This window comes from Miscanthus floridulus, chromosome 18 (assembly GCF_019320115.1).
Source record: "Miscanthus floridulus cultivar M001 chromosome 18, ASM1932011v1, whole genome shotgun sequence".
Taxonomy (NCBI): domain Eukaryota; kingdom Viridiplantae; phylum Streptophyta; class Magnoliopsida; order Poales; family Poaceae; genus Miscanthus; species Miscanthus floridulus.
Window position 1 is genome coordinate 50,146,953 of NC_089597.1, and position 26,924 is coordinate 50,173,876.

General features: G+C 48.5%; 1 protein-coding gene and 1 pseudogene across 1 annotated transcript; both read left to right on the plus strand.

Moving 5' to 3' along the window:
- Nucleotides 1-3,776: 3,776 nt before the first annotated feature.
- Nucleotides 3,777-9,049, plus strand: LOC136520361 (zinc finger CCCH domain-containing protein 55-like). The gene is made up of 5 exons (XM_066513834.1): nucleotides 3,777-4,035; nucleotides 4,273-4,889; nucleotides 5,123-5,732; nucleotides 5,886-7,506; nucleotides 8,261-9,049. Exons 2-5 carry the CDS (start codon nucleotides 4,313-4,315, stop codon nucleotides 8,288-8,290), a joined length of 2,838 nt encoding a protein of 945 aa, XP_066369931.1. The 5' UTR covers nucleotides 3,777-4,035; nucleotides 4,273-4,312; the 3' UTR covers nucleotides 8,291-9,049.
- Nucleotides 9,050-12,937: 3,888 nt separating this feature from the next.
- LOC136523003 (ninja-family protein 3-like) lies at nucleotides 12,938-25,508 on the plus strand (annotated as a pseudogene).
- Nucleotides 25,509-26,924: the final 1,416 nt, after the last annotated feature.

The window sequence follows — 26,924 nt, forward strand, 5'->3', positions numbered from 1 at the left end:
TAGAAACGTGGATGTGCATACATGCCAGTGCATTTGATTTAATTGATTGAGTGGTTTTGGTTAAAATTCAAATTGGTTTAAATTGCTTTTGAAAATGAATTTGAAAATGGCTTTGAAATAAAAGAAAAAAAAGAAATTGGAATATAAAAGAGTTTAAAAAAGGCTGTGTAATTTATTTAAAACTTAACAAAAGTCCTTATCCTATTTTTGAATCGAAAGTATATATTTGAAATAATATTTGAATTAGATTTGATTCATATTTGAAATTGGTTTTGAAATAGAAAAGAAAATTTGAAGATTGAGAATCCTTTATGGCCCGAGCAGCCGCCCAGCACCGGCCCGCCTTGGCCTACCCTCTCTTCCTCATTGCCATCCCCGCGTGGGCTTCCTGTCTCTGGCCCAGCTACTTCTCCTCCCCTCCTGCGCAGGCCCACAGCTCCTCCTCCGTTTTTTTCGTGGCCCATTTTCTTCTGCGGACCCAGCTCTGCTTTCTGCCTCCCGCTGGCCCAGCTGGTCGTCGGTTCATCTGTTCCTCCCCACGGCCCAACGTCAACCGCCCTCTCCGCTCGTGGGCTGGCCCAGTCGAAGCCGCCGTGCACCCGCCTCCCTCTCGCGTTACGGTCATGTGCCTCCTCAGCGACTAACGCGCCGGGCCCGCATGTCGGGGTCATCCCTTTCCTCTAGTCGTCCCTGAGCTGGACTCCACGCCGCTGGCCGTGTCCGCCCCGCTCACGTCTCCCTCTACTTGCCGTGCCTCCCAAGGCTCTAGGGACATAAATAGCGGATGCCCATGCCCTCCTCTTCCAATCCCTAGCTCTAGATCCGCAGCTACCATCGCCCGAGCGCCGCAGCCGCACCGCAACCTAGCGCCGTCACTCGCCGTCCGCTCCACCAAGCCGCGCGGCGTCTCCGGTGCTTGAAGGTCCCCACCAGTGCTCTAGGTGAGCTCGCCTCAACATCCTCTCTCCTCCCGTGCTTTTCCCGTCGACATTCATGCGCCGTAGGTCGTGTTTCGTGTTTTGTCGCCGAGCTCCCTTTGCCGGCAATGGCGCCGCCATCGTCCCTGTCAACGCCGGCGATTGTTTTCTCTCTCCCTCGCCCGATCCAATGACAACCGTCCGATCTGAGATCTGTGGCCCAGATTAGAAGATACCTTTTTGTTGGCACTTTTATTAAAGAGACCCTCGGTTTATTCAAAATAGAACCTGCGGTCCATTGCGCAATCCGCAGATTACGCCTTGCTCTTTTAAAAAGCGTATTTTGCTCGGTTGATTTCAAAAAATACGCTTTCACTTATTTACAGATTTGCCACTGATTTTGTTTTAGCCATAACTTCTCCGTTTTAACTCCGATTTGATCCGTTCAACTTGCATTAGGTTCATAATTTCATAATCTATATGTTAATACTACTGTTAGATGTTTTTTCAACTTTTAAAATTCATGATTAGATTTAATCTATTATTTTATTAAAGGAAATCTTGTTTAAATCATATCTTCTGCGTTTTAACTCCGTTTTAGCCAATTCAAGTTGCGTTAGATTCATAGCAACGAGATCTACGCGTTAGTAACATTGTTTACCACGTCACTATTTCTAAAATTTTATGGTTTAAACTCTAATTTGAATAATAATTACGCAACTGGGTTTTATAAATAAAATATGATTTGTTTTACTTTAGTTTTATAATTCAAATATAAGTTTGACTTAATTTATATTATCTATAAAATATCTTATATATATTTTTATACCATTAAAACACATGAAGCTAATGGTTTTCTTTCATGAGTAGATTTCTCGGTAGTTGTATCTTTTCAACCATAGCTCCAATTAGCGTGCTTCTCGCGTCTTTATCTTCGTAGCGAAACGTAGATTCGTTTCACAAACTTTTCATTTTGATTTTATATTTGGTGTATTGTTCTGATTTAGATCTATTGTTTGCTTTGTGTATGATTATATGGATGCTTGTGTGATGCTTTATGATTTCGTCCAGTCGATGAGGTATACGTGGTGATCAAGAAGAAGAAGAAGAACGTTGAAGACTAAAGCTTACCGAAGGATTGGTGTTTTAAGGCAAATATAGTATGAGACCATCCTTGTTACCTATTCACCTTTAATCATTTAATTCATATTGCATGTGTCTACCTTGACTACCATTAAGGAATTGCTAGTACTTTGTACCTTGTGCCTTGTTACCTTTGGGGTATTGCATTGGGTAGTTTGATGCTAGTGCTCAATTACAACCATGATCTTGTGACTTGACTAATGGTATATGCAATAAACATTAAAATATACTTTTTAGCAATATGGAATAAGGGGGCTAGAGCATTGGGCTGTTTTTATGGTACTCTAGATTCCTCTCCCTAAGGACTTATCTGTAAGTGATCATCTGGGACTTACAGTACAACTGTGAGGGCTATATGGCTCTAGCTTTAGCTCAGTATGAGGACCTTTTCTAGCTTGTGTATAGGCTGCGTGTCATTGTGCCATCGGAAAGGGGGTTCCTACATCTGTTTGCCGAGTGAATCTAATGACCCTAACTTGTTAGACGAACCTTTGAAAGGCTTCATAGTGAACCCTGGCGACATTCCTTGGTAGTGGGTCAAGAGGCTGATCACTTTGGGCGAAAGGGTAAATCACGACTCACAAAGAAAGTGTACAACCTCTGCAGAGTGTAAAATTGGTATATCAGCCGTGCTCACGGTCACGAGCGGCCTTGCAACCCTTACTGAATAGATGATGAACACTAATGATATGGATGATGAAGATGCTCACTAATGGTTATTTGTTTATGCTATTCATTAATCATGTTTACCTGATCATATATTTATGGGCTTGAGATAAACTTGTTGCTACTCCTATGCTAAAATCATGACCCATTAAAAACTAATCATAGTTAAACCAGTTTCAGCCTTTTGAGCCTTATGAACCCCATGTTATATTTGTTGAGTACGACATATACTTATGCTTGTTTTATTTTCAATTATTTGGATAAAAATTTCGGATGAGTACTAGATTGATAGAGTATGGAGGAATTAGGCTTATGATCAACCAGTCAGTTGTCCCTGTGGATTTAGAGTCTTCTCCTGAAGATCAGAGTTGTTTTTACGCTGTCTATACTCTGAGGTTATAATCTTTATACTATTACGCTATGTATTTAAGCATTGTTTTTTGATATAACTTTATTTGTAGTTATATGTGAGATTTGACTTCCTAGACTCACATATGGTGTGTATCTGATTTTATTCTTAAAACCGGACGCTGCAGGTCGAAAAATACTACTCAGATCTCTCTGGATCTTCTTTATTTTCTCCTTCGTTGTGTCGCATCAGGAGGATTTTGTAGTTACAATTTTTATATCTAATGAATGTTGAAGAAGCCCCTTTTGCAAAAAAAAATATATTTACGGTCTCATTGGAACACAAGATATCTAAAACATATGATTAGAGTTACATGTCACTTGCAATTCTACAAGAATTAGGAGAGAGAGAGAGAGAGAAAAATAAAGTTTCCAAGATGTTAATTTTCCCCAAAATTCTTGTGAATTGAACCATTCCATTGAAATTTTGTAGGATTTTAGGATGACCAACCTTTTGTTTCAAAGATCACTTTCACTTAGGAAAAATTTCTATGGTCTAGAGAGAGAGGGGCCTTTACCTCGCCCTTTATTCTTTGTGGGAGATCCTCACCGTCCGACCCATTAGTTGCGGCCCAGATTCTCCAACATGTGTGCCGCTTCCGCCCCGTCATTGCCTTCTCCTCCCGTTGTAAACCCAAAAAGCCAGTTTCTCTAGCACCGTCGTCGCTCGGACCCGTCAGGCTGTCCTTGCTCGCTCCAAGCCCATGGCGCACCGCGAAACCAAAATCTCGCAATCCTAGCCAACCCCAGCGACCTAGCGCCGTCGTCGCTCGATCCCGCCCCGTCGCGCCGGGGCCCCCAGAGGGTCGCAGGCCATCGCGAGCAGCTGGGGGTTCCGCTCCGACCCGAATCCGAGCCTCCCGCAGGGCGCAGCGGGGTCTCCTTTCCGGACTCGTAGCAGGTAATCGCGGAACCCCCCTCCTCCTCCTTGGTAGCTCTGTCTGTGGCGATGAAGCCGATGCTACGACGATTGGTTTGATCCCTGCTTCGGTTGGATCTAGGGTTTGGAATTTCTGAGGTGATTTCAGCGGGGCAATCGCGCTATCCGCTTGTGTCTGGGTGTGCGTGGTTTTGTTTTGGTTGGTTTTAATTGCGCGCTGACTGTTGACAAGGTCTGATTGGAATTTGAACTCTGCAGGAAGTTTCGCGGGATTGATTGATTGATTCCGGAGCTAGAGATGTACGGGCAGGGAGGGAGCTTCAATCCACACTATCGCCATGGCGCGCCGCTGCCGCCCCAGCAGCAAGCTGGGGTGGCTGGGTCCTTTCCCCAGCAACCTGTGCGACCGCTGCCAGCGCCATACCCACAGCACCCTGGATTGCGGCCTCCGCCTGGGCCATACCAGCATGGCGTGCTGCCACCTCAGAACCAGCCATACCCCTTTGCGCAGCATGGTCAGATGCACCAGATGCCAATGCTGCCGCAGCAGAGAGGTTATGCGCCCATGCCAATGCCAGGGATGCTGCCTCCGCAACAAGCTATGCATCAGGCCCCTCCACAGTATCCGCCCCTCCCTCCACCGCCACCTCGGCCATCTGCCCCACCACCTTCTCCTCCTCCTCCTCCACCACCACCACCACCACCACCAGCAGCAGCAGCATCACAGTCTCCTCCTCACACACCTGGTGTTGCACAGTCATGGGACGCAGAAGCAGAAGCAAAAGAAGGCACATCTGATGGTGGTCGTTTTGCCAAAACTCTGGAACCAGCTACTCAGCTAATTGTTTCTGATGACTCAGATATGGATATGGATGGTTAGCACTCCCCTTTCCCTCCTCCCGCATCTCAGTACAGTGGTACTATGACTCTGTTTAAAGCCACTTTATTCACACTGCTGCATTTGGCGTCGCAGCAATGACAACTGATAGTTCGTACGATGAAAAACATCACTGTGCATGAATGTTGTACCGACTTTGGCGTTTCAGCTTAATTTTCTTTTTCACTTCATCATGTTTCTAAACATTTGTTTTATCATGGCAATTTCCAGGGGATGAGGACTCTCCATCAAGGCAGCCCCTTACCCCAGAGAATTCTTCGCTCGTGACTGCTGAATGTACTGGAAATGTTAATGTGTCAAAGTCTATCAGTGATGTTTCAAGCCCGGGCAAGGATTTGCCACCTGGTAGTGGTGAGAATGCTAAATCTGCGCATGCAACTGAGGATGGTGGGAGCGCATTCCGACTAATACAAGGTTATGCCTCCGATGACAGTGCAAATGAGACCGATGCTGGTCCTGAGGGTGCCAGCACCCTCGTGATATTGCCTGAAGATAACATGCACAGTCATTCAAGTGATCGAAATACTGAAGTCGATTATCAGAAACATGTTGATGCAAAAGGAAATGTGAATACCCCTCATGGCACTGAGCAAAATGGTAAGGCTGAAAATTATCATCTGAAGGATGAGAGCAACCCAGTGAAGCATGGCACAGATGTGCTTGGGCATCTGGCCAAAGAAGATACAAGTGACAGTGAATTTGAGGGAGGTCAAAGTAGTAAAAGGCATGGGAGGAGACAAAAGAAACGAACCCGGAGCAAGTCACCTCAGGGTAGAAGTGGTAGTCCAGTGGGGGCAAACAAGTGCAGCCCATCCCAAAGGTATGATGCCTTGTACCTTACCTTGAACTTTAAATAGATGCATCAGTTCATCTTTGTAATTGTATTTCTGTATTTAGATTTGTTATAAGTTATGGAATTCGATATGTATATCTTGCTCCCTTTGGAAGTCTAACAGTATTAAATTTCTTTCAGTTCCTCACCTGGAAAGCAGAGCAGGCCACCATTTGCTAAGCGGGTTCATCCTGCTGGTGATGGCAATGATTCAGGAGGTAAAGTTGCTCAGCAAGAGGGCCTGGCATTGACATCAAAATTGGATAGTTCGTCTAATGATTTAATTGGCAAAGTGGGAGATAATGCTGCGTTTGATGTTGCCCTTGGGCAGCACTGTCACAGTGACAATTTAATTTCTGAGCATTCACAACCAGTGGCTGCTTCTGCTGGTACTCATAAGATGCAAAGGCCATGCCCCCCATCAGAATCTCAATCAGACTTAAATGTGTCTTCATCAGCAGGTGACCCAATTCTTATGAGCCAACCTGCTGCAGGTGTCCCATATATGTCTGTACAAACTACCAAGAGCTCCATGGCATCTGATCATCTCCAGCCTCATCCTCAGAGTTTGTGTCCTCCTGAACACATGTCATCCTCAAATATGATTCAGCCGCCAGGACAACCAACATTTGCAACATCAGAATTCCCTCAAATGCAGTTACAGCATAAAGTTATTGCACCAGCAAATGAGTTCCTGCAGAACCAGATGAGAAGCTACCCTCCACAAGATGTGTCTCATCCTAGACCATTCAATTTCCATCATCATACTCTCCCACCAGCAATTCCTTCTAACCAGCAGCCTTCTGGTGTAGGTCTATCTTATTCATCTCATCAGCCTCCATATGGTCAGCACCAACCTCCTGGGAATCTGGAGTCAGGAAGTAACTTGGTTTATCCCACTTTCCAGAGATTTCCATCAAATCTACCAGGAAGTAACAATCTTGGTCCCGTATCTGATGTCGATTTGACTAAATCGTCTATCAAACCCCACTACAATCCATTTGCATCAACCTTTGATAAAACAGATCCAAGTCTAGATATTGGGGATCCTGTAAGCCCTAATGCAATTGGTTCTGTTTCCACAACAGCAGAACATATGAATACACTGTCTCCTTTTGGTCGATCCAGAACACATGCCCATGAAAGTTCTGCAGAACCTGTGCCCAATAAACAAAAGTTATTCCGTCAGGAGTTTGCTTCTGGTGCTCCATATGATCCATTGCTTGACAGTATTGAACCATCAAGCAGTTCAATCAACAAGGTAGATCTTCGTAAAGAGAAGAACTGGAGTGCTGCTGATAGTCGTGATGCATCAAAACTTATGAACCTAGAAATGGACAGTGAAAATATGTATGGACTGGGGGTTGTTGCTGAGTCAGAAGTTGAGGGACTTGGAGGGGTGGCAGCAGATACTGAGGCAGGTGTGGTGGAGAATGCAAGTCCTGAATTTTTGGGTGCTAAAGACTGGAACTCAGATATCCCTGGTGATGTTGACAATGACCAAACATTGGACAAAAATAAGAAGGGTAAAGACTCCCGGTCAATGAAGCTTTTTAAGATTGCTATTGCTGATTTTGTTAAGGAAGTTCTTAAACCATCATGGAGGCAGGGTAACATGAGCAAAGAGGCTTTCAAAACTATTGTCAGGAAAACAGTTGATAAGGTTTCTAATTCAGTCCCTAGCAGTCATATTCCGAAAACACCTGCCAAGATGAAACATTATGTACAATCCTCTCAAAAGAAGGTGACCAAATTAGTAATGGTATGTCTATTGTCACATGTCTAGAATATTGGCTATTTGCGTACATATTCTTTCTGTTCATATGTTTGTAGCATTCTGTGACAATATGTTATGCAATAGTCTTGTTCATGGCATGTGAACTGTTTAGCACCTGAACATCATGGAGAAGTGGAAATTATGCCATGCCCTTGATATTTGATACTGAGAAACACAAGTCGCAATTAGTTGGTGCCATGCTATTAAGCTCCTAAGCTCTGATGTCCTGAAGTCCGTGTTATGTTGTCATCCAGCCATTTGGTAATTATTTAGTGGAGTTTGGCAACATATCTTTATATTTTTATGTGAAATCTCCATTCTGGTACTGTCACTTAATTGAGTATATTGTCTACATTTATCTTGTTTGGTCATATGGTAATTTGTTTCATCACTTGGACTGACATCTTGATTTAAGTTTCTGAATTCCATCATGGGATTCAAAATCTGTCTGGATCAATTGGCCCCACATAAGTGGGTGACATACATGTCAAGTTAGAAACGTTTCAAGCTATAATCTGATACTGTGCTTGCAAGTTTTGAGCTCACATACTTTTTCTGGAATGAGAAAACTTTGTATCACACTGTTTACATAAGAAAATGTGATTCAGCCCCCAAATCTGATATTTCTAAATCAAGGGTACCATATTCTCCTTTAGCTTTCTACCGTGCTATTTTCTTGTTCAGCACATGTTTGTTTCAATAAATATCTGGCTCCACTGACTTGTTTTATTTTCTTCAGGGGTATGTCGACAAGTATGTGAAGCCATAGAGTAATGGGGCATTGTGCTGAGCCAATCAGAACTGTTAAGGTTCCAGAGTCTGTGCATTCTACTAAATGAGGCTGCAAATTGGGTAATCTTTCTGCATTCTACTGAGAGGCTGCTGATATAAATCCTCATGTGAGTCCAGGACCAATAAAAACTCGAGGGCTTTGTTGCCTGCTTTTCTAAGAATTCGCCAGTTTACCTGCACCAAGCCCGCTCAGGTCTGGAAGTCACTCGCGGTGCATTTGGTGCTGTTCCCAAGACGCTGCAGCCTGACGAGTGACGAGCACCTCTGTAAAGACCTTGGTTTGGCTCCTCCGGTAAAGAGTAAAAGGCTGAAATTTAAGATGACCTAATGTTTGTGACTTACTCCGTATATCAACTGGTACTTCATGTTCTAGTTTAAAAAAAAAACCCCTAGTACTTCATGTTTGTGTTGCTTCGCTTCATGTACAGCAAACTGTAGACTGTAGTAGACATTTACTAATTTTCTTCTCAAAAGGTACATTACCAGACAATCCGGAGGGATTCTTTTGACTAGTATTAGTTACTGGGACGTGAATTGGTGTGCAAGCTTTTAGGGCTAAGGATTCTTTAAACAGTGCCGTGATTCTGTGAGTCGATTAATGGATCGTAACGAACGATTCTGTGAGTCGATTAATGGATCGTAACGAACTGTGAGGTATGATGTACCCGCGCTACCAGCGCGTATGCCCTATGGTTTTAATGGTTATATAAAAGCGCGCTGATCACTCGATTATTCACGTCCGTATGCATAGGTATCTGTAGTTGCTGATCATTTAGGTCCAATTTTTAAAGCAGGGATTTTTCTGTTTCCTATTCCTATGTCTGATGCTTATAAAATTCCTGTATAACTTATGGCAAATTCCTGCGTTCTAAAGGCCTCAGTTATTTGAGTGTGTCAGCATCAGTATCGAGGATCAGCAAAAGGCAGGCAAACTTTTTATTTGCCACCAGAAACGTAGGACTGTAGGAGTGCCGACAGGAGCAGTGGGGTCACATATACTCCAGTATAGTTAGCTAACCACCCCATTAGCCCATGGGCCATGGTAGATCCACAAGCAAGCAGCCCATTAAAAACTTAAACTAAGACCAGACTCATCTTAATCAAGGAGGCCACTTGTCTTCCCTGAAAAGCGATCATTAATCAGCCACTGTCACCATCCATCATCGATGTGGGGACAGCTAGCTCTCTTTCGGTTCCGGCCGTCCCTTCCTTCGAGCCCGCACGATCCTGGCCGTCCGTCCAATCACGCCGCAGCCCGCGCCGAGCACACCCCGGGCCCCCGCTTTTGCGAAACAGTGACCGCGCCGCGCGAGCCACGGCCCGCGTGAGCGTGTCTCTATCTCCCGTGCGGAGATCCTGCTACTTGCCGGTGGGGTCACGGCGAGGAAGGACTGCGCCTTTCGCACTGGCGCCCCCGGTGTCGCGGTCAGCGGGCCGCGCGATGGCGGCGTGGTCGCGTCCTTGCGATCGCGAGAGCGGCGGCACGCTAGGTCGCTAGCTACGTGGACGTGGGGTCTCGCCGGGTTTTTGCCGTTTTGCTTTGGCTTTTCCTTGTGCGGGGGCTGCGGGAACCCGGCAGCTACCGATGGCGTGGGGTATACCTGCACTGCGTGGGGCTAGTTTTTCGGTGGAAAGCGGCGCGCTAGGAAAGCGTGGCACGTACCTGAAGTGTGACCGGGCAAGTTGGCTGCCATCGTCTCTATGTGGCTACGTGGCAGTGACCGGATAAGTTGGCTGGTTTCGTCCCTATGTGGCAGGACGTGGCTCTGTCATTTTCTCCTGATCGGCGCCGATCTCCTAGAGATGACCTGGCTCCCGGTGCTTCTCTGTTCTCGGCCCCAGCCGAGCCGAGCCCATCTCTGCTGCTCTGAAGAGCCACGAGCTGACAACGGCATTAACTCCGTTAAGCAACTATCCTCTTAAAATGTAGCCAGCGCAGGGTTTTTTCGATGCCCAGTGAAATTCAGTAAATATTTTTTTAAAATATTTTAACAAGACCCTTGAAGATTAGGATTTTAGATAAAAATGCCTAATTTGCCACCCAGTGTTAAAATAGAAATTAGCTTGAATATGTAAGCAATAACGTTCTTATACCGATCTACATAGTAAAAGGATGTGGCTAACGCACGGCCGTGTGTGCGTTACGTGCGTCGCACGGCTGTCTCCTTCCTCGCGCCGCCCCTTCCCTTTCTTCCTCCTCGCCGACACCTTCTACCTCTTAGGCGACCCTTGTCCTCTCTGCCGCCCACCGCCCCGCCACGACTATAGATGGCCATTCGGGCCTCCTGGCCCAGCATGGCACGGGCCCGTGCTTGGCACGACCTGGAGGTTAGCGGGCCGGCACGGCCTGTCAGGTGCATCGGGCCGTGTTGTGCCAGCCCACGGGCTGCACCAAACGGCCCAAGCACGGCCCTAAAGGGGGCGGGCTGTGCCGGCCCGACCCGACAGCATACTAGGCTCGACGTGCAGCTGTCGCCCACGCTGGCCGAGGCCGCTGCAATCGCACACACAAGTAGAGAAGAGGGGCTCCGCGCGTTGGAGCGTGATGCCGTCGCTCGCCTAGGGGCGCCGGTGCTGGAGCCGTGGCGTGCTGCAGTTGGTGCCGGTGTTGTGCGTCGCACATCAGATCCGCGGAGGAAGCAGAGAAATCAGAGCTAGAGGGCCGGGCGGCCGCAAGAGGGAAAGCGCGTGCGGCTACGGGATGCGCGGTGGAGGGGAGCAGAGAAATCAGAGTATAACGCATGGGAAGAGGAAGGTGTGCGACTGACTCCGCATAGCAGAATAGGCGAACAGATGTGCAGCGGCGGGATCGTGAGGAGTAAATTAGGGTTTTCATATATTTATATATATGGGAAGTAAATAAATAAAGGTGGCTGATCAAGCCGAGCTGGGCCAGCACATCGGCCCAAGGTAGAGGCCCAGGCACGGCCCTAGAGTCGGGCGGGGCCAGCACGGGCCTGATAGTCATCGTGCCGGGCTATGCCTGGGCTGGGCCAAAATAAGGGGGGCGTGGGCCGTGTTGATGGTCCGCGGGCCTTATGGCCATCTATAGACGCGGCAATTTAGGGTTTCACCGGAGCTCGTGGGCGGGCCGCGACTGCGACCGCGAAACTTCTGCGAAACCCTAGCTTGCCCGTAGCGCCACCTTCTTTCCCTTCCCCTTCCTCCCTCCGCCGCCGCTGCCACCATGGCCATGGCACCCGTGCCCCGACCTTGCCCGGTCGCCTCCACCGCCGCCAGGGCTCCTAAACCGCCTGCTGGCACTACCTGGCCGGCCTTCCTCCCCCAAACCCCTTTCCTTCTCATGCCACCGGTGTTTGGGAAGATGAGAGGGAGAGCTCGTTGGAATCCTAAGGAGGAGGAGGAGGAGGAGGAGGAAGTCTACCTCGCTGGATCCGCCATGGCCGCCGCCAAATCTGACCGAATCCTCCATGCCGCCGCTAGATCCACTCGCCAGAGTTGGGGAGGAGGTCGTCGACAGGAGAGGGAGATGGAGAGAGGAGAGTCCATGCCGCCGCCGGATCCGCTCGCTCTCCGGAGTTGTGGAGGAGGTCGTCGGGGAGAGAGAGAGGGAAGATGAGAGAGGGCACGGGCGGTCGAGATGGGGAAGAAGTTGTGGAGCGTGCGGTGTGTTTATCGTCGGCACTCCCGTATTAAAGTCATTGCCATAATAAAATTCGAAGTTTGTTATTTTCTTTCCGTGACCGCCACACAGTGGTTTTCTTTATCACCGGAGAACATTAGAAGCTCTCACCCTTTCAAAGCCCTAAGCATAAACTAGATTTGATAAAGTGTCAGAGACGAGAGGTTTACAAACGGCAAGAAATAGATAAGAGGAAGTCGGAATCTTCTTTATATTCAAATTTATGGTATTTCTAGGATCTTTCATATTTTGGTCTAATGTTGGAGCTCGAGGCGATTGCTGCATACTAAATAGGTCGAGTTATGTTGTATATGATCAAGCCTAACCTAACTGATACCTTTTTGTTACACCCTTCGGCTCTTATCTTTGGGAGAAGGGAAAATGCTACCACTTTGCGCTATAAGTGGAGTCCTACCACTAGTGTATATTTCCTCAGGTCATGATATAAATTCATTTAGGTTTGTCTAAGACTATTTATTTGAACTATGACCACCAATGTATAAAATCCTGAATACTTGAACTCACTAGAGAAGACTATTTCTGCCGGAGATAAAGACGATGATGACAAATCTCGCCGGAGACGAAGATGACGATAAAAATTTCACGTCGAAGATAGAGAAGATGATAAGAGATCTCCTCGGAACAAACGAGGGCTTCCTAGAGTAGCGTTTCCAAAAAAAAATGCCATGATGGCTATAGGAGGTCCTCGGATCTCCTACAATCTACCGAGGGATCAGCCTGTTGGAGTGTTGGGAATCCACCGGTCACGGCGCTCGTCCACAACTCGACGGCTCAGCCCCTGCCGAGGCTGGCGAGCCCACCGCATCCCGCTCGGCTCCCGCCACGGCTGCGCGGTGGCGCACAAGCTGGCACCACGCGTCGGCCGCCGTATAAACACGCGCGCGTCGTGCCGGAGGCAGGCCTTGCCCGTCTTTGCCATCCCCAGCGGAACCGCATGCCCCAAAAGCCCAAAAACGAGCAGAAAGCTTTGCCTCCTGTTCCCCGCGAGAGTCAGTCGCTCAAGGCCGCGGCGAGGAGAAGCAGAAGCGCGACACCTCTCCAATGGCGGCCTCCTAGCTCCCTCCTCCGTGCAACCTGTGTAAGTCGCCTCTCATCCCGTGTTCTCTGCTCCGGCCCCTCGCCTCTTGTTGGCCGGGAATGGTTGCTCCTGCGGCGTCGCTCAGCTCTTGCCCGTCTTTCAGGCGCTTCTCGGATGCTGCTGAGGCCTGAGGCTTCCTGAGACAAGCCTGCGCTCGCGATGGAGGGGTTCTCCAGGGACTTCCTGTGCGGCATCGGCAAGGGAGACGCGCCGCCACCGGAGCAGAGGCCGGGGCATCTGCGGAAGGAGATGGAAGAGGAGGTAGAGCTAAGTCTTGGGCTGTCTCTAGGCGGCCTGTTCGGCATCGATCGGATGGAGGACAAGCTCCCCCGGACGTCGTCCATGGCGGCCGTGCTGACGCCGCCGGTGGAGGTGCCTGCGCGGCCCGCCCTCCGGCGGGCGAGCGGGAGCCCGTCCTCTGCCTCTTCGGAAGGTAATGGGCAGAGATTGCAAGGTGCGTGCGTCTTCTCTTTGTTGGGTTTATACTATCTTTATTTAGTATTTTGCGACCCTTGATAGTTAATTTGGCTTTTAGATTCCGTGCTTAGCAGTGCCGATTGTGATCGTTTTGGTAAATGGTAGTAATTGTGAATTATTTTCCAAAACTGTGTTAAGTAGGCGGCATAATATTTTATTGCAGAGAACTCTGTTGATTCAGTCATTCTTTCTGTTATAGGTGTGTATTTCTTCGTCAAATATCTCTGAGAAAAGATTAGTAGTTACCTGTGTGATGCACTAACAGTTTGAAGTTTAGTATTTGATATTTCCACGAATACTTATGTGCAGAAGCAATATGCACAGATGTGTGTCTGAAGTACTTTAAAAAAAATGTAGTTTTGCTAATTGGTTTTTAATTAAGTTACTATGTACATTCGTTAAAATTTTAATGGCAATGTAAATAAATAGAAAGAATACATGCTTTAAGGTAACAATCACATGTTGAGAAATCGAATATCTCAGTGTTGCCTGAAATGAACATCAACAGCTTTTCACAAATTCCCAATATCTGTAAATACTTACTGAATATTGCAGGCAGTGGCACCCTCATGAGGACTAGGTCACTCCCTGCTGTCATTGAGGCTCCTGGCAATGAAGAATGGAAGAAACGGAAGGAAGCACAGAGTCTGAAGAGACTCGAGGTTAAGAAGAAAAGGATTGAGAGGTGAACTCTCTCACTTGCAGCACTTCAAAAGAAGTGGCTGGGCAGATTCCAGAAGAGATGAATGCACACACTGACAAATTAGTAAGTTGTGACGGAGCTGTTCTGGGCACTAACGAAAATCATAGCAGTGGCAAGCATCTGGCGAAGGGGCTTCCCCCAAAGTACTAGGCTACAATTACACATCATCACAAGATAGTTTGTCAGCAGTGGGAAAGATGCCAAACTCAGCCTTCAAAGGTATCCCCTTTTGTTTGTTAAGTACACCGTTTAGGCATTCTCCGTATCCATTTCCCATGCTTCCAAAAACATGAATCTTGCCAATGCACCACAGGTGTAATACATGAATGAACTGGATTGATATTTGCCCTTAAATTAGGACTTAGGGCCCAAAGATCAATGCTATTCACGTCTATGATCTTGTAAGTTAATAAGGAGATGTATATATGTGATGCATCGAGATGTTTTACATATATTTGATGTTAGTGGTTATTAGCTAAACAAAGGCTATGCTGTGTGAGAATCTCTGTTGGGTCCTCTTCAATAGTCACTAGACATGTCATGCCATAAGCGCCTCGCTGAATCTGGAAGATTCAAAATTCTATAATGTTCAGCTCTTATAGATGGAGGCTGGATTCTTATATTGTTCGTTCAGTTATTATAGATGTGAGCTGTTTGTGTATGATTGAACACTTTCTATTCTAGTGGTTCTTCCCTTCATTGGATTTTGTTTTTGTTTGTTATCATTAAGCTCTATATTATACTCATTCCTGATTTTTTTAGGAGCAGCCATCACTGAGGAGCACATGTCGTCATCATCTGTTCCCTCCTCCGGTATAGCTATAAGAAGCGTGACGGCAGCAAGTCCACTGCCGTCTTCGTCTTTGGCTCCCAGAACAGCAGCAACCCTTGGTTCCAGGGGAGATCAAAGCATTTTAGGCAGGGCTGCTGTGCTGCAAGGGCAAACAGCATGGAGGGACGTGGAAAGGCGGTTGATGCAGGAGATGCCGGGCGTGTTCACCAAGGGGCCGGGCTGCCCAACGGCAACAGGGTTGAAGGCTTCCGGTATAAATACTAGACGACGTGAGAATCATATGCATCTGCCATGGAAGCTTCGTTACTCCTTTGGAGTTTGTGCAGCACACCGGAGCCGGCAACGACAAGGTAGATAACCCGCTGCGACACATTATCATGAGCCCTACCCCGACCCTGTGACTGTGAACCCTTCGCCAGCAGACCCATGCAGCAAGTGTTCTGTAGATAGAGTCAGCCTTTTCAGCCTAGCGTTAGAGTAGAGTCTCATCGTCAGATTTTGTTTGTGGTGCAGTGCTTACTTATGCCCGATTGAATTGGTGGGCATTATGGTAACATAACCTGTTGTTCTCATCGTTTCTAAGCGTGATATAGTCCTGCAACTTTTTTTTCTTGTATGTAGGTGTTCCAGAAAACGAAGCTCACGATAGAGTGTTAGCGGCCTTAACTTCACGCAGGCACATATATAGCTCCCGATCACTTTACTTCCTGAATAACTTAGACCAGTAGTCTAGTAGTTAAAAAAGGGTGCGCCGTCCCATCCATATGTATTTCAGCTGTAGAGGCTGGAGCAAGCTTATTCCACTACCTAAAGAAAGTATGAATCCACGATAAGCTGACACTGACACTGGCAATTCCAGGAAACATGTCTGAGAAAAGACTGAATAGATGGCACAATGACGTAGAACGTGCAATTTATCATACGACTTTGGAGCAGGGAAAGGTTTCTACATCTGATCTGAATGCTTATGCATAAGAAACTAAAACTTAGCCGCAGTGACCTGACCTCATCAATTAGTCCTAATATAATAACCCTCGCTATTTGCTCAACAAAGTTGCATTGACACGGAATTGGAACTGCAATTCTGCAAAGGTTTCATGCATCATGCTTGAACTGCCATAGCATCTGTTGCTTGACATCGAGGTGAACAAACATCTACATATATCTTACACAAGTGTTAAAACTCAAGGAGAGCAACACAGAACAGTAATAAAGTGTCAGGTGCGCAGCGCAGGGAAGATGAAGAAGGCGCGAAGGGCTTTGACTGTTGCGTGTCTGGCAATAGGTGGTGTAGAGCCGAGTGACCAAGTAGTCAGCCTTGGGGCTGTAGTGTCGAGTGAGCGGGCCTGCTCACATTGTGATGGGCCGGTTCGGCTGAGGCTGTGGCTGTGTGTATTGAGCCGTGCGGGTGCACGAATATAGACGTTGGTGACCGCGCTGTGGTTGGTATCGAATAACAGAAACAACATAAATGAATCAAGTCTGAACTCTGTTCTATTCCCTTCTCTTGTTCCATTCTGTTCTGTCTTCCCCAAATCCTCTAATTCTACTTAGGGCCTGTTCGGTTTCTGGGGGAACCGTGACCAGGATGTAATCCGGCCAGGATCGGGTGTTTAATTTGTGCAAGCTTTATCCAGCCGGAACGCTTCCTGACTCTTTTCCCGGCCTAACGAACGGGCCCTTAGTTATATCTGTCAGGATCTTGACTCGGATCGTGACAATTGATATTGGGAGCTGTCGATTCTCACCGTACGGTCTCCCGCCGAGACCACGGTGCACCATCGGACTGCCGATAGATTTCAGGAGCAAGCCGGCGCCGTCTCCCGACCACGTCTACCTTGTGCACCGAACTGCTTGAGTTTGGGCAGAGGCAAGGCCACGTGGCTAAATTTTTGTTCCCGCTTGGATCGTCCTGGCTCCAAAGCGGAAACCAACCAAGTTTCAACAAGACATGATGACCTCCATTGAAGCTCTCTCAGTGACGATGGAGAAGATGGCGACTCAGTTCGAGGGGTTCCAGACAATGATGAAGCAGACGCTGGACACCTTGAGTAGCGTTGGTGCATGGTAGGCCACCGCTGACCTCCATCGGCGATGTCTCATCTTAGGTCACGCAAGCGACTGCGTGCTTGAGCCGCTGCGAGGACCTCTACCACGTCCGCTTTCACCTCCACCGCCTCCATCGCGCTGGTTGGACCTCAACCTAGCTCCCGGAACATATGCAATCAGTATTAGATTTGGTTAAGGGTGATTTGTTTTAGTTCTAAATACAAAGGGCGAGCAAGAGTATGGATTTTGACACATAAGTTTTTTTTAATTTCAATCATGATGGGATATGCTAGGAATAGGCATACTTTCTTGTTAAGTAGCTAACCTTACTGTAGAAGTGCAATTAGATACTTATGTACAACAAACATTCTAGAAGAGTTTTATGGTGGTACGTCCCAGTCACGGTCGCCTCTTGCTTATTTAATGAACTTATAACAATGTTCAGTATTTGCATGCAATGTTATCTTATATTGCTATAATACTTAGTAAACAAAAGAGATTCAAGAGACATGTCACTTATGTACCTTGTAGTTTTCTCATATAAATGCATTTGCTCGTTTTCCTTCTCCTCCTAGATAAATTGTTGAATTTGGAAAACTGAACACCACCCAGTTGTTATCATCCTGCCCTCATGCCCTGATTGATTGAGCCATGTACTAAATTATTCTGATCTTCATGTAGATTATCAGGTGCCACCCATGATCTGCCCAGGTCTGTTATATGCAATGTCCATGGTGTTAATCCAAAATTTTTGAGGTAGGCAAGCCAAAGTTGAGGCAGCTGCAGAATGGGGGAGAAAGCCTTCACAAAAGGGGCATACTACATCGGGAAGATGGTATGGAGTATGGGATAATGTTGTGGACTCCTTCATAGGCCGGCAATATAGGCGCCGGGTGAAGAAGGCCACGGCCAGGGTCACGACCAGCAGTGGCTAAGGCGTTTTCAGTGTTAGTAAGAGAATAATTAGGGAGGGGTTTTAGGATCTGGACCATTGTTTGTTACGAAGAAAATGCACCTGGACTATAAAGGATGCACTTAAGAATACAATCAGTTTTATCGAAGAAGAATATAACCTCCCGAGCGGGTGGGGTTCCTCTTCGATGGTGGCTGCGCGCGGTGAGGCCGCTGCGACCGGCGATCTCCCCACCGCGCCATTGCCTCGCTACCCTCTCCGCTCCAATTCTCAGTCTCAGCTACTTCTCCGATCTCCCTGTGTTCCCCATGGCAGCCACACCGTATCAATTTGGTATCGGAGACCATCTCTGGTGCATCGACTTCCATGTCCGGCACCGTTCTCAATCCTGCGGCCATGGATGCAAAGCTGGACCTTATTTTGGGCCAACTGACCACCATGAACAATTGACAGCTCCACGACACCTAAACCCTCGAGCCGCCGCGCCAGCGTGTCGGCCAACACTAGCGACTCGGGCGCCACCACGCAGGATGGTAAGACGGAGGGTTGGTAACCTCGCTTTCGCCGTCTCACAGCAGCAGAGATGGAGGAGAAAAGGCGGAACGGGCAGTGTTACTTTTGCCCCGAGCTTTACAGCATGGAACACAAGTGCGCTGCCAAAGGGTGGTGTCTTCCTCATGGACCTGGCGGACAGCGAGGAGGACCCCCTCAGCAAGATCAACAACTTGGAGATCTCCCTCCATGCGCTAACCGGCCTCAACTCTGTTGATTCCATGATGCTGCAGGTTACAGTGGGTAGAGTTCAGCTGCGGGTGCTGGTGGACACCGGCTCCACCCATATGTTCATCCACACAGCGCTTGCACAGCACCTAGGTCTCACCGTCACCCCGTGCGCTGGCCTCAACATGCTGGTGGCCAACGGCGACCGGGTGCGCAGCCCTAGTGTTTGTCTCGCTACCCCGGTCACCATCGGCGGCGAGGCTTTCTCCATCGACTGCTTCGCGCTCGACTTGGGCGGCTTCAACCTGGTCCTTGGCGCTCAGTGGTTGCGGATGCTCGGGCCCATCGTCTAGGACTTCGGCGCCCTGGCGATGTCCTTCTGGTACAATGGCCTCTCCCATCACTGGACCGGTGTGAGCAGCTAGGGTGTGGCCACTCGCGCCATCGCCGATCCCCGCGCTGTCCTGGAGGTGCTGCTGCAGTCCTACTAGGACATTTTTGAGGAGCCTCGCGCCCTGCCGCCACCACGCCGCGACGACCACCGGATTCACCTCCTGTTGAGCTCCCCGCCGGTAGCAGTGCGTCTGTATCGGTACTCGCAGCTCCTCAAGGATGAGATTGAGCGGCAGTGCGAGGACATGCTGGGCTAGGGGATCATCCGGGAGTCAACCTCACCATTTTCCTCCCCGGTGCTCCTGGTCCGCAAGCACGACGACAGTTGGCGCTTTTGCATCGACTACCGCGCCCTAAACAATGCCACCATCAAGGAGAAATTCCCGATCCCGGTGGCCGACGAGCTTCTTCACCAAGATCGACTTGCGTAGCGGGTACCACCAAGTGCGTATGCATCCGGACGACGTCGCTAAGACTGCTTTCCGGACGCACCGGGGGCACTTCGAGTTCCTCGTCATGCCCTTTGGCCTCACCAACACACCAGCGACATTTCAGGCGCTCATGAATGATGTGCTGAAGCCGTTCATCCACCGCTTTGTTTTGGTTTTTTTTATGATATTATAATCTACAGTCCCTCGTGGGCTGAACACTTACAACATGTCAAAAGCGGTGCTGCAGCTCATGCGCGATCATCGTCTCTTCGCCAAACGATCCAAGTGCTACTTCGGCAAACCATCTGTTGCCTACCTCGGCCACATCATCTCCGCCGAGGGTGTCGCCATGGATGCTGAGAAGGTCGCAGTGGTGGAGGCTTGGCCACGTCCGCGCTCGGCACGCGCCCTGCGCTGATTCCTTAGCCTCATCAGGTATTACCGGAAATTCATCGCCGGCTATGGTGGCATGGTGGCGCCACTCACTGCCCTCCTCAAGTGGGAGGCCTTCACCTGGACGGCTGAAGCGAAGGCCGCCTTCCTCACCCTCAAGTCGGCGCTGGTCACCGCACCCCTCTTGTAGCTACCTGACTTCACCAAGCGCTTCATCGTGGACTACGACGCATCCAGTGCTGGTTTTTGCGCTGTGCTGCACCAAGGTGACGGCGCCATTGCATTCTTTAGCCGGCCAGTTGCTCCTCACCACACCAAGCTACTGCCCTATGAGCGCGAGCTCATTGGGCTAGTCAAGGCCATCCGTCATTGGCGGCCTTATCTCTAGGGTCGCGTGAAAGGTCCTTGTTTGGTTTTGGTAATTGAGTGACAACTTAGGTGGACTAATTGTGTTTATATGAGATACACATGTGATTAGTCCACAGGTACATGTGTGTGAGCAACATATGCCATGGAGGTGAAAATGGCTTGGAGATGTTGCAAAGCTCACACATGTGATGATGAAGGAGCTTAAATGCACATGAGACATGACATTGAGTCATGTGATCAAGGTGGAGAAGATCAAGACAAGACTTGGCTTGATGGACCGGTTGCAAGCGTGAAGGGCAAGTCAAAGGCTTTGGAGTGATGGACCGCATGGCGGTGAAGCTTGAGCAAGACTTGGCGCCGATGGACGATAGCAACGGTGAAGAGCAAGTAGAGTCAAGATCGATGAACCAATATGATCATGTGATGATATGAAGTGGATCATATCATTGTTGATCGTGTTGGTGCATGTGTTGCATCGACGTTGGAGGAGATGGAATGGAATGCGCAAGGCAAAGGTATAACCTAGGGCATTTCATTTCACCGGTCATAGGTGTGTAGAGAAGTTTATGACCGGGTTTAGGATAGATGGCCGTACTATCAAGAGGGGCAAACTTGTTTGCATATCGGTCATCTAGTGCCACTCGAGTGATCTAACTTTGCATCGTCGCTAGGTTCGAGTGGCATGGCAAGTTGAGTGGCTAACATCCTTTGGGAAATGATTGTGAAAATGCTAACACACATACACATGATGGTGTACACTTGGTGGTGTTGGCACATTTACAAAGGAGGTGGTGTTTGCAGGGGTGAGATGGGTTTTGGGTCGGCGCTTTTGGAAAAATGGTATGCCTATTTTCTATTGCGCGGGATGCAAATTCTTGGTGATTGGCTCTTTGGAGCAAGGATGAAGAAGTTAGAAGTGAGAACGAGTTAGTCGTGAAGATGCTGGCGTCGGTCAACTGATCGGACGCTGGATCTGAATGCACCGGACGCTGGCAGGCTGCGTCCGGTCAGGCTGACGTACGATGACACAGAAGCTGGAGTGTGACCGGACGCTGGCTGCGTCCGATCAAGTGTGACCGGACGCGTCCGGTCGAGGTCGGTACCTTACTGGAAACGACCGGACGCTGGGGGTTCAGCGTCCGGTCAGTTGAAGCTGCTGCGTCCGGTCAGGTCAAGTGATTGTTGGAATCGGGACACGTGGTCGTCTGCGAGCGACCGGACGCTGAGGTCCAACGTCTGGTCAACACGACCGGAGCGTCCGGTTGGCCCGACCGTTGCCCAGTGAAGGGGTAACGGCTAGTTTATCCCTTGGGGCTATAAATAGAAGTGGCCTTCGGCCATGGCTTGTGGAGCACCTCAAGGGACTTAGTGTCCATGCTTGTGAGTGCTTGGGAGCCCTTCATCACACATATACTTGATAGTGATCATTCGATTGTGTGAGTGAGCGATTCTAGTGCAATTGCATCGTGAGGTTGCATCGAGTGGCACTAGGTGATCGAGTTGCAAGCCGGTGGTGCTTGTTACTCTTGGAGGTTGCCACCTCCTAGACGGCTTGGTGGTAGTCTCCGTCGAAGCACGCAAGAAGCTTGTGCGGCGCTCCGGAGAAGTGCTTGTGAGGGGCATTGTGCTCGCCCCGCGAGAGCCGCGAAGAGCAACTCTAGTAAAGCGTGTCATTGAGCTACCCTCACTCAAGGGGTAGGTTCTTGCGGCGCCCGACGTGCGGGCTTAGCGGGTGATGCTAATTAGCCGCCGAACCACCAAGTGAGCGGTCGACACAACGGGGACTAGCGTGTTGGCAAACACGTGAACCTCAGGAGAAAAATCATCGTGTCAACCTTGTTCTTCCCGTTGGTTTGCATCCCCATTACACAAGCTTGCAAATTACTTTTATACATATTAAGCTTGTGTAGTTGCTCTTGTAATTAGATAGCTTGTGTAGCTTGCTAATTACTTTCTTGCTTGTGTAGCATAGAAGTAGCTCCCTTGCGTGGCTAATTTGGTTTGTGTAACCTTGTTAGTCACATTACTTAGTTTGTGTAGCTAAGTATTTGCGCTCTCTAATTTGGCATTGGTTGCCTTGTTATTGAGCATTGCTAGTGAGCCTAGTTGGCTTTGTGCTTTTGCTTACTAGCATGTGTAGGAGCTCCCTTTTTCTTAAAGTACTAGTGGCATAGGTTTGTGTGACCTTGCTTCTAGAATTGGTTAGGAGAGCTCTAGCTAGCCCGGCACCTTTGTTGCTTGATTAGTATCATTGCAAGGTGCTAGTGAACATAGATAGAGGGGTGTAGTCTTGGCTAGACCGATAGTTTTAATTCCGCACTTGTTTCGGTTAGCCAACGTGATTAAGTTTTAAAAAAGGACTATTCACCCCCCCCCTCTAGTCGCCATCTCGACCCTTCATCGCGCCTTCACCATCCACACCGACCATTGGAGTCTCAAGTTCCTCCTCGACCAGCGCCTGACTACCATACCACAGCACACGTGGGTCTCCAAGTTGTTTGGCTACGATCTCACGGTCGAGTATCACGCCGACAAGTTCAACACCGTCATCGACGCGCTGTCTCGCCGTGATGAGAAGGCCATGGTCTTGGTCCTATCTGGGCCTCTCTTCACCGACTACGACACTCTACGTGTTGAGCTGCAGGAGGATGCCACAGCTTAGGACCTTTGCGGCCAGCTTGCTGCGGGCACAGCTCCAGACAGGTGGCAGCTTGTTGACAGCCTGCTGCTCTGCAAAGGCCGTGCCTTCATTCCGGAGGGCTCCAGCCTCTGGCCGCAGCTGCTACGTGATGCCCATGAGGCTAGGCATGAAGGGGCACAGAAGACTCTGCACTGCCCGCGAGCTTCGTTCTACAATAGCCGCACAGACCACCTTGTCCGTGAGTTCGTTCAGGGGTGTGCCGTCTGTCAGCGCAACAAGACAGAACATCTCCATCTGGCCGGCCTTCTCTAGCCCCTGCCGGTGCCGAGCCATGTCTAGAGTGACATAGCCATGGACTTCGTGGAGGGCTTTCCGTGGGTTGGCGGCAAGTCCGTCATCTTGACCATCGTCGGTTCTCCAAGATTGCTCACTTCATGGCCTTGAGCCACCCCTACTCCGCGCAGTCCGTGGCTCGGACGTTCTTCGACAATATCGTCCGGCTCCATGGCTTTCCGTGCTCCATTGTGAGCGATCGTGACACGGTCTTCACCAGCCACTTCTGGGAGGAATTGTTCATCAAGCTGGCCGGCGTGAAGCTCCTGCACAGCTCGGCCTTCGATCCATAAACGGACGGCCAATCAGAGGTCTCCAACCACATCATTGTCATGTACCTGCGGTGCCTCGCCGGTGATCGTCCCCGTTCGTGGCTGCCGTGGCTTCCATGGGCGGAGTTCTGCTTCAACACTTCCTACCAATCCGCTCTTCGAGCCACGCTGTTCGAGGTCGTCTATGGGCGCCCGCCCCTGGCTTTGATGTCCTACACGTCGGGCGCGGCTCATGTGGCTGCCGTTGATCGACAGCTTGGGGATCGTGATATCTTCCTGGCTGAGATTCGGGAGCGCCTCATCCTCGCTCAGGATACCATGCGGGAACAACAGAACCAGAAGCGCCGCCATGTGGAGTTGGCTGTTGGCGATTGGGTGCTGCTACGCCTCTAGCAGCGCACGGCGGTCGGTATCACGGCTGCTGCTCCTTCTAAGCTTAGGCTGCGCTATTTCTGGCCCTATCAGATCATCGAGCGACTTGGGGCTGTTGCCTATCGCCTGCAGCTACCACCGAAGGTGCACATCCATGATGTCTTCCATGTCACCTTGCTGAAGAGGTTCGAAGGGGATCCACCTGCTGCCATCATGTCGTTGCCGCCTATCCTTCAGGGCCGTGTGGTGCCTACACCATCCCAGGTGGTTCGAGCTCGACTGAACCGGGGTTGTTGGGAGCTCTTAGTGCATTGGGATGGTTGTTCTGCTGCTAATGCTACTTGGACCATTGTTTGTTAGTAAGGAAATGCACCTGGACTATAAAGGATGCACTTAGGAATGTAATCAATTTTATCGAAGAAGAATAGAACCTCCCGAGAGGATGGTGTTCCTCTTCGATGGTGGCGGCGCGCGGTTCAGCCGCTGCCGCCGGCGATCTCCCCACCGCGCCATTGCCTCGCTACCCTCTCCACTCCAATTCTCAATCTTAGCTGCTTCTCCGATCTCCCCTGCGTTCCCCACGGCGGCCACGCCGTATCAGATAAAGGGAGCTTCTTGATCTGCTGTCCAAATATCAGAGCAAGTTGGTTGGTCTTGAAGTGGATATATATGGCAGCGGAGAAGATTCTGATGAGGTCTGTGAATCTGCCAAACGTTTAAGTTTGTTTGTCAATTTTCATCCTGGTCGTGATCATGCAGATCCCTTGTTCGATGAGTAAGTTTCTTATTTACTATACCCATTCCGTCTTATTCTGTTATACATTTGTGCATGTGTAACATGCTTAACACATCCCTCGGTTCTAAGTTAAGAGTTTGAATGCAAAATTGGTATTGCCAGAGAGTCAAGATAGTAAAAGCAATTTCTTCTTTAGTTTTTTTGTCAACGTTTATTAGATACTCCCTTCATTTTAAATTATAAGTCGCTTTGACTTTTTTAGTTCATATATTTTGCTATGTATCTAGACATATTATTATATCTAGATGCATGGCACAATAGGTGTACCAAAAAAGTCTAAGCGACGTATAATTTGAAACGAAGGGAGTAAATACGTAAGTTTTGTGATCTTAGTGAACTGAAACACAGGTTACACAAAGTTATGTACTTAGGATACACATGCAACTGTCATAATATAAGATTCTATGTGTAAGATATATGACAGTTGCATGACTATATCACGTTTAGAAAGGATGAGAACACATTATCAACTGGTTATGGTACCATAAAATAATACCCATCAATTCAATCGGGCATAAGTAAGCACTGCACCACAAACACAATCTGATGATGAGACTCTACTCTGACGCGAGGCTGAAGGTTGATTCTATTCTACAGAACACAATCTAATGAAGGCTGCCCAACGGCAACAGGGTTGAAGGCTTCCCGTATAAATACAAGAAAGCAGAAGATGTCAGAATCATATGCATCTGCCATAGAAGCCTCCTTACTCCATCGGCGTTTGTGGAGCACGCCAGAGCCGGCAAGGTAGATAACCCATCGCGACACATTGTCGTCAGCCCTACCCCGACTCTGTGAACCCTTCACGAGCAGACCCGTGCATCAAGTGTTCTGTAAAGTAGAGTCAGCCTTCGGCCTAGCGTCAGAGTAGAATCTCATCGTCAGATTGTGTTTGTGGTGCAGTGCTTACTTTATGCCCGATTAAATTGGTAGGCATTATGGTAACATAACCTGTTGATAATGTTCTGATCCTTTCTAAGCGTGATACAGTCCTGCAACTATCATATATCTTACACACTGAAACACATGAGACACATGCAACTGTCATAGTAGGATACACAAGTTACACATGCAACTGTTCCTAGAACTAAAAATTAGTGTTTGTCACATCGGATATTTGGACACTAATTCAAAGTATTAAATATAGACTAATTATAAAATTAATTGCGTAGATTGAGACTAATTTACGAGACGATTCTATTAAGCCAATTAGTCCATGATTTGACAACGTTGTGCTACAGTAAACATGTGCGAATCATGGATTAATTAGGCTTAATAGATTCGTCTCGCTAATTAGTCTATGTGCAATTAGTTTTATACTTAGCTCATATTTAGTCATCTTGGTTAGCATCCGAACGTCCGATGTGACATGGACTAAACTTTTGCTTTGGATTTCTTATGTACTTAGGATACACCAACCGTTTGTGCTGGACTGAAAGTTTGAAACACTGATTCTCCAACAGGTATAAAGTGTTCATCAATCCCAGCACCACAGATGTGGTCTGTACGATCACCGCTGAAGCCCTGGCAATGGGATAGATAGTTATATGTGCCAATCGCCCGTCAAATGACTTCTTCAAGCAATTCCCCAACTGCCGTATCTATAACACTGAATGCTCTAACCGAGCAGCCTGCTCCGTTGACAGACATTGCCTGCTTTTCTGAGAACTCGTAAACTGAAACAGAACTTAGCGCTGGTTTAGTTTCACCCCAACTTCCAAAAAGTTGCTACAGTACCTGTCACATCGAATGCTTGCGGCTCATGCATAGAGCATTAAATGTAGACGAAAAGAAAAACTAATTGCACAGTTTGGTGAGAAATTGCGAGACGAATGTTTTGAGCCTAATTAGTCCATGTTTGAACACTATTTGCCAAATAAAAACAAACGTGCTACAGTAGCCCCAAAATCTAAATTCATAGAAGTAAACAAGGGCTTAGAGGACGCGTCAGTTTACCTGCACCAAGCGCTCTCAGGTCTGGAAGTCACTCGGTGTGAGCAAGTTGGGCCACATGCCGGTGGGGTCACGGCGAGGAAAGACTGCGCCTTTCGCACTGGCGCCCACCGTGTCGCAGTCGGCGGGCCGCGCTCACGTGGCGCACGATGGCGGCGCGGTTGCGTGTTCGCGATCGCGAGAGCGGCGGCACGCTAGGTCGCTAGCTACGCGGGGTCTCGCTGGGGTTTTGCCGTTTTGCTTGGCTTTTACCTGTGCGGG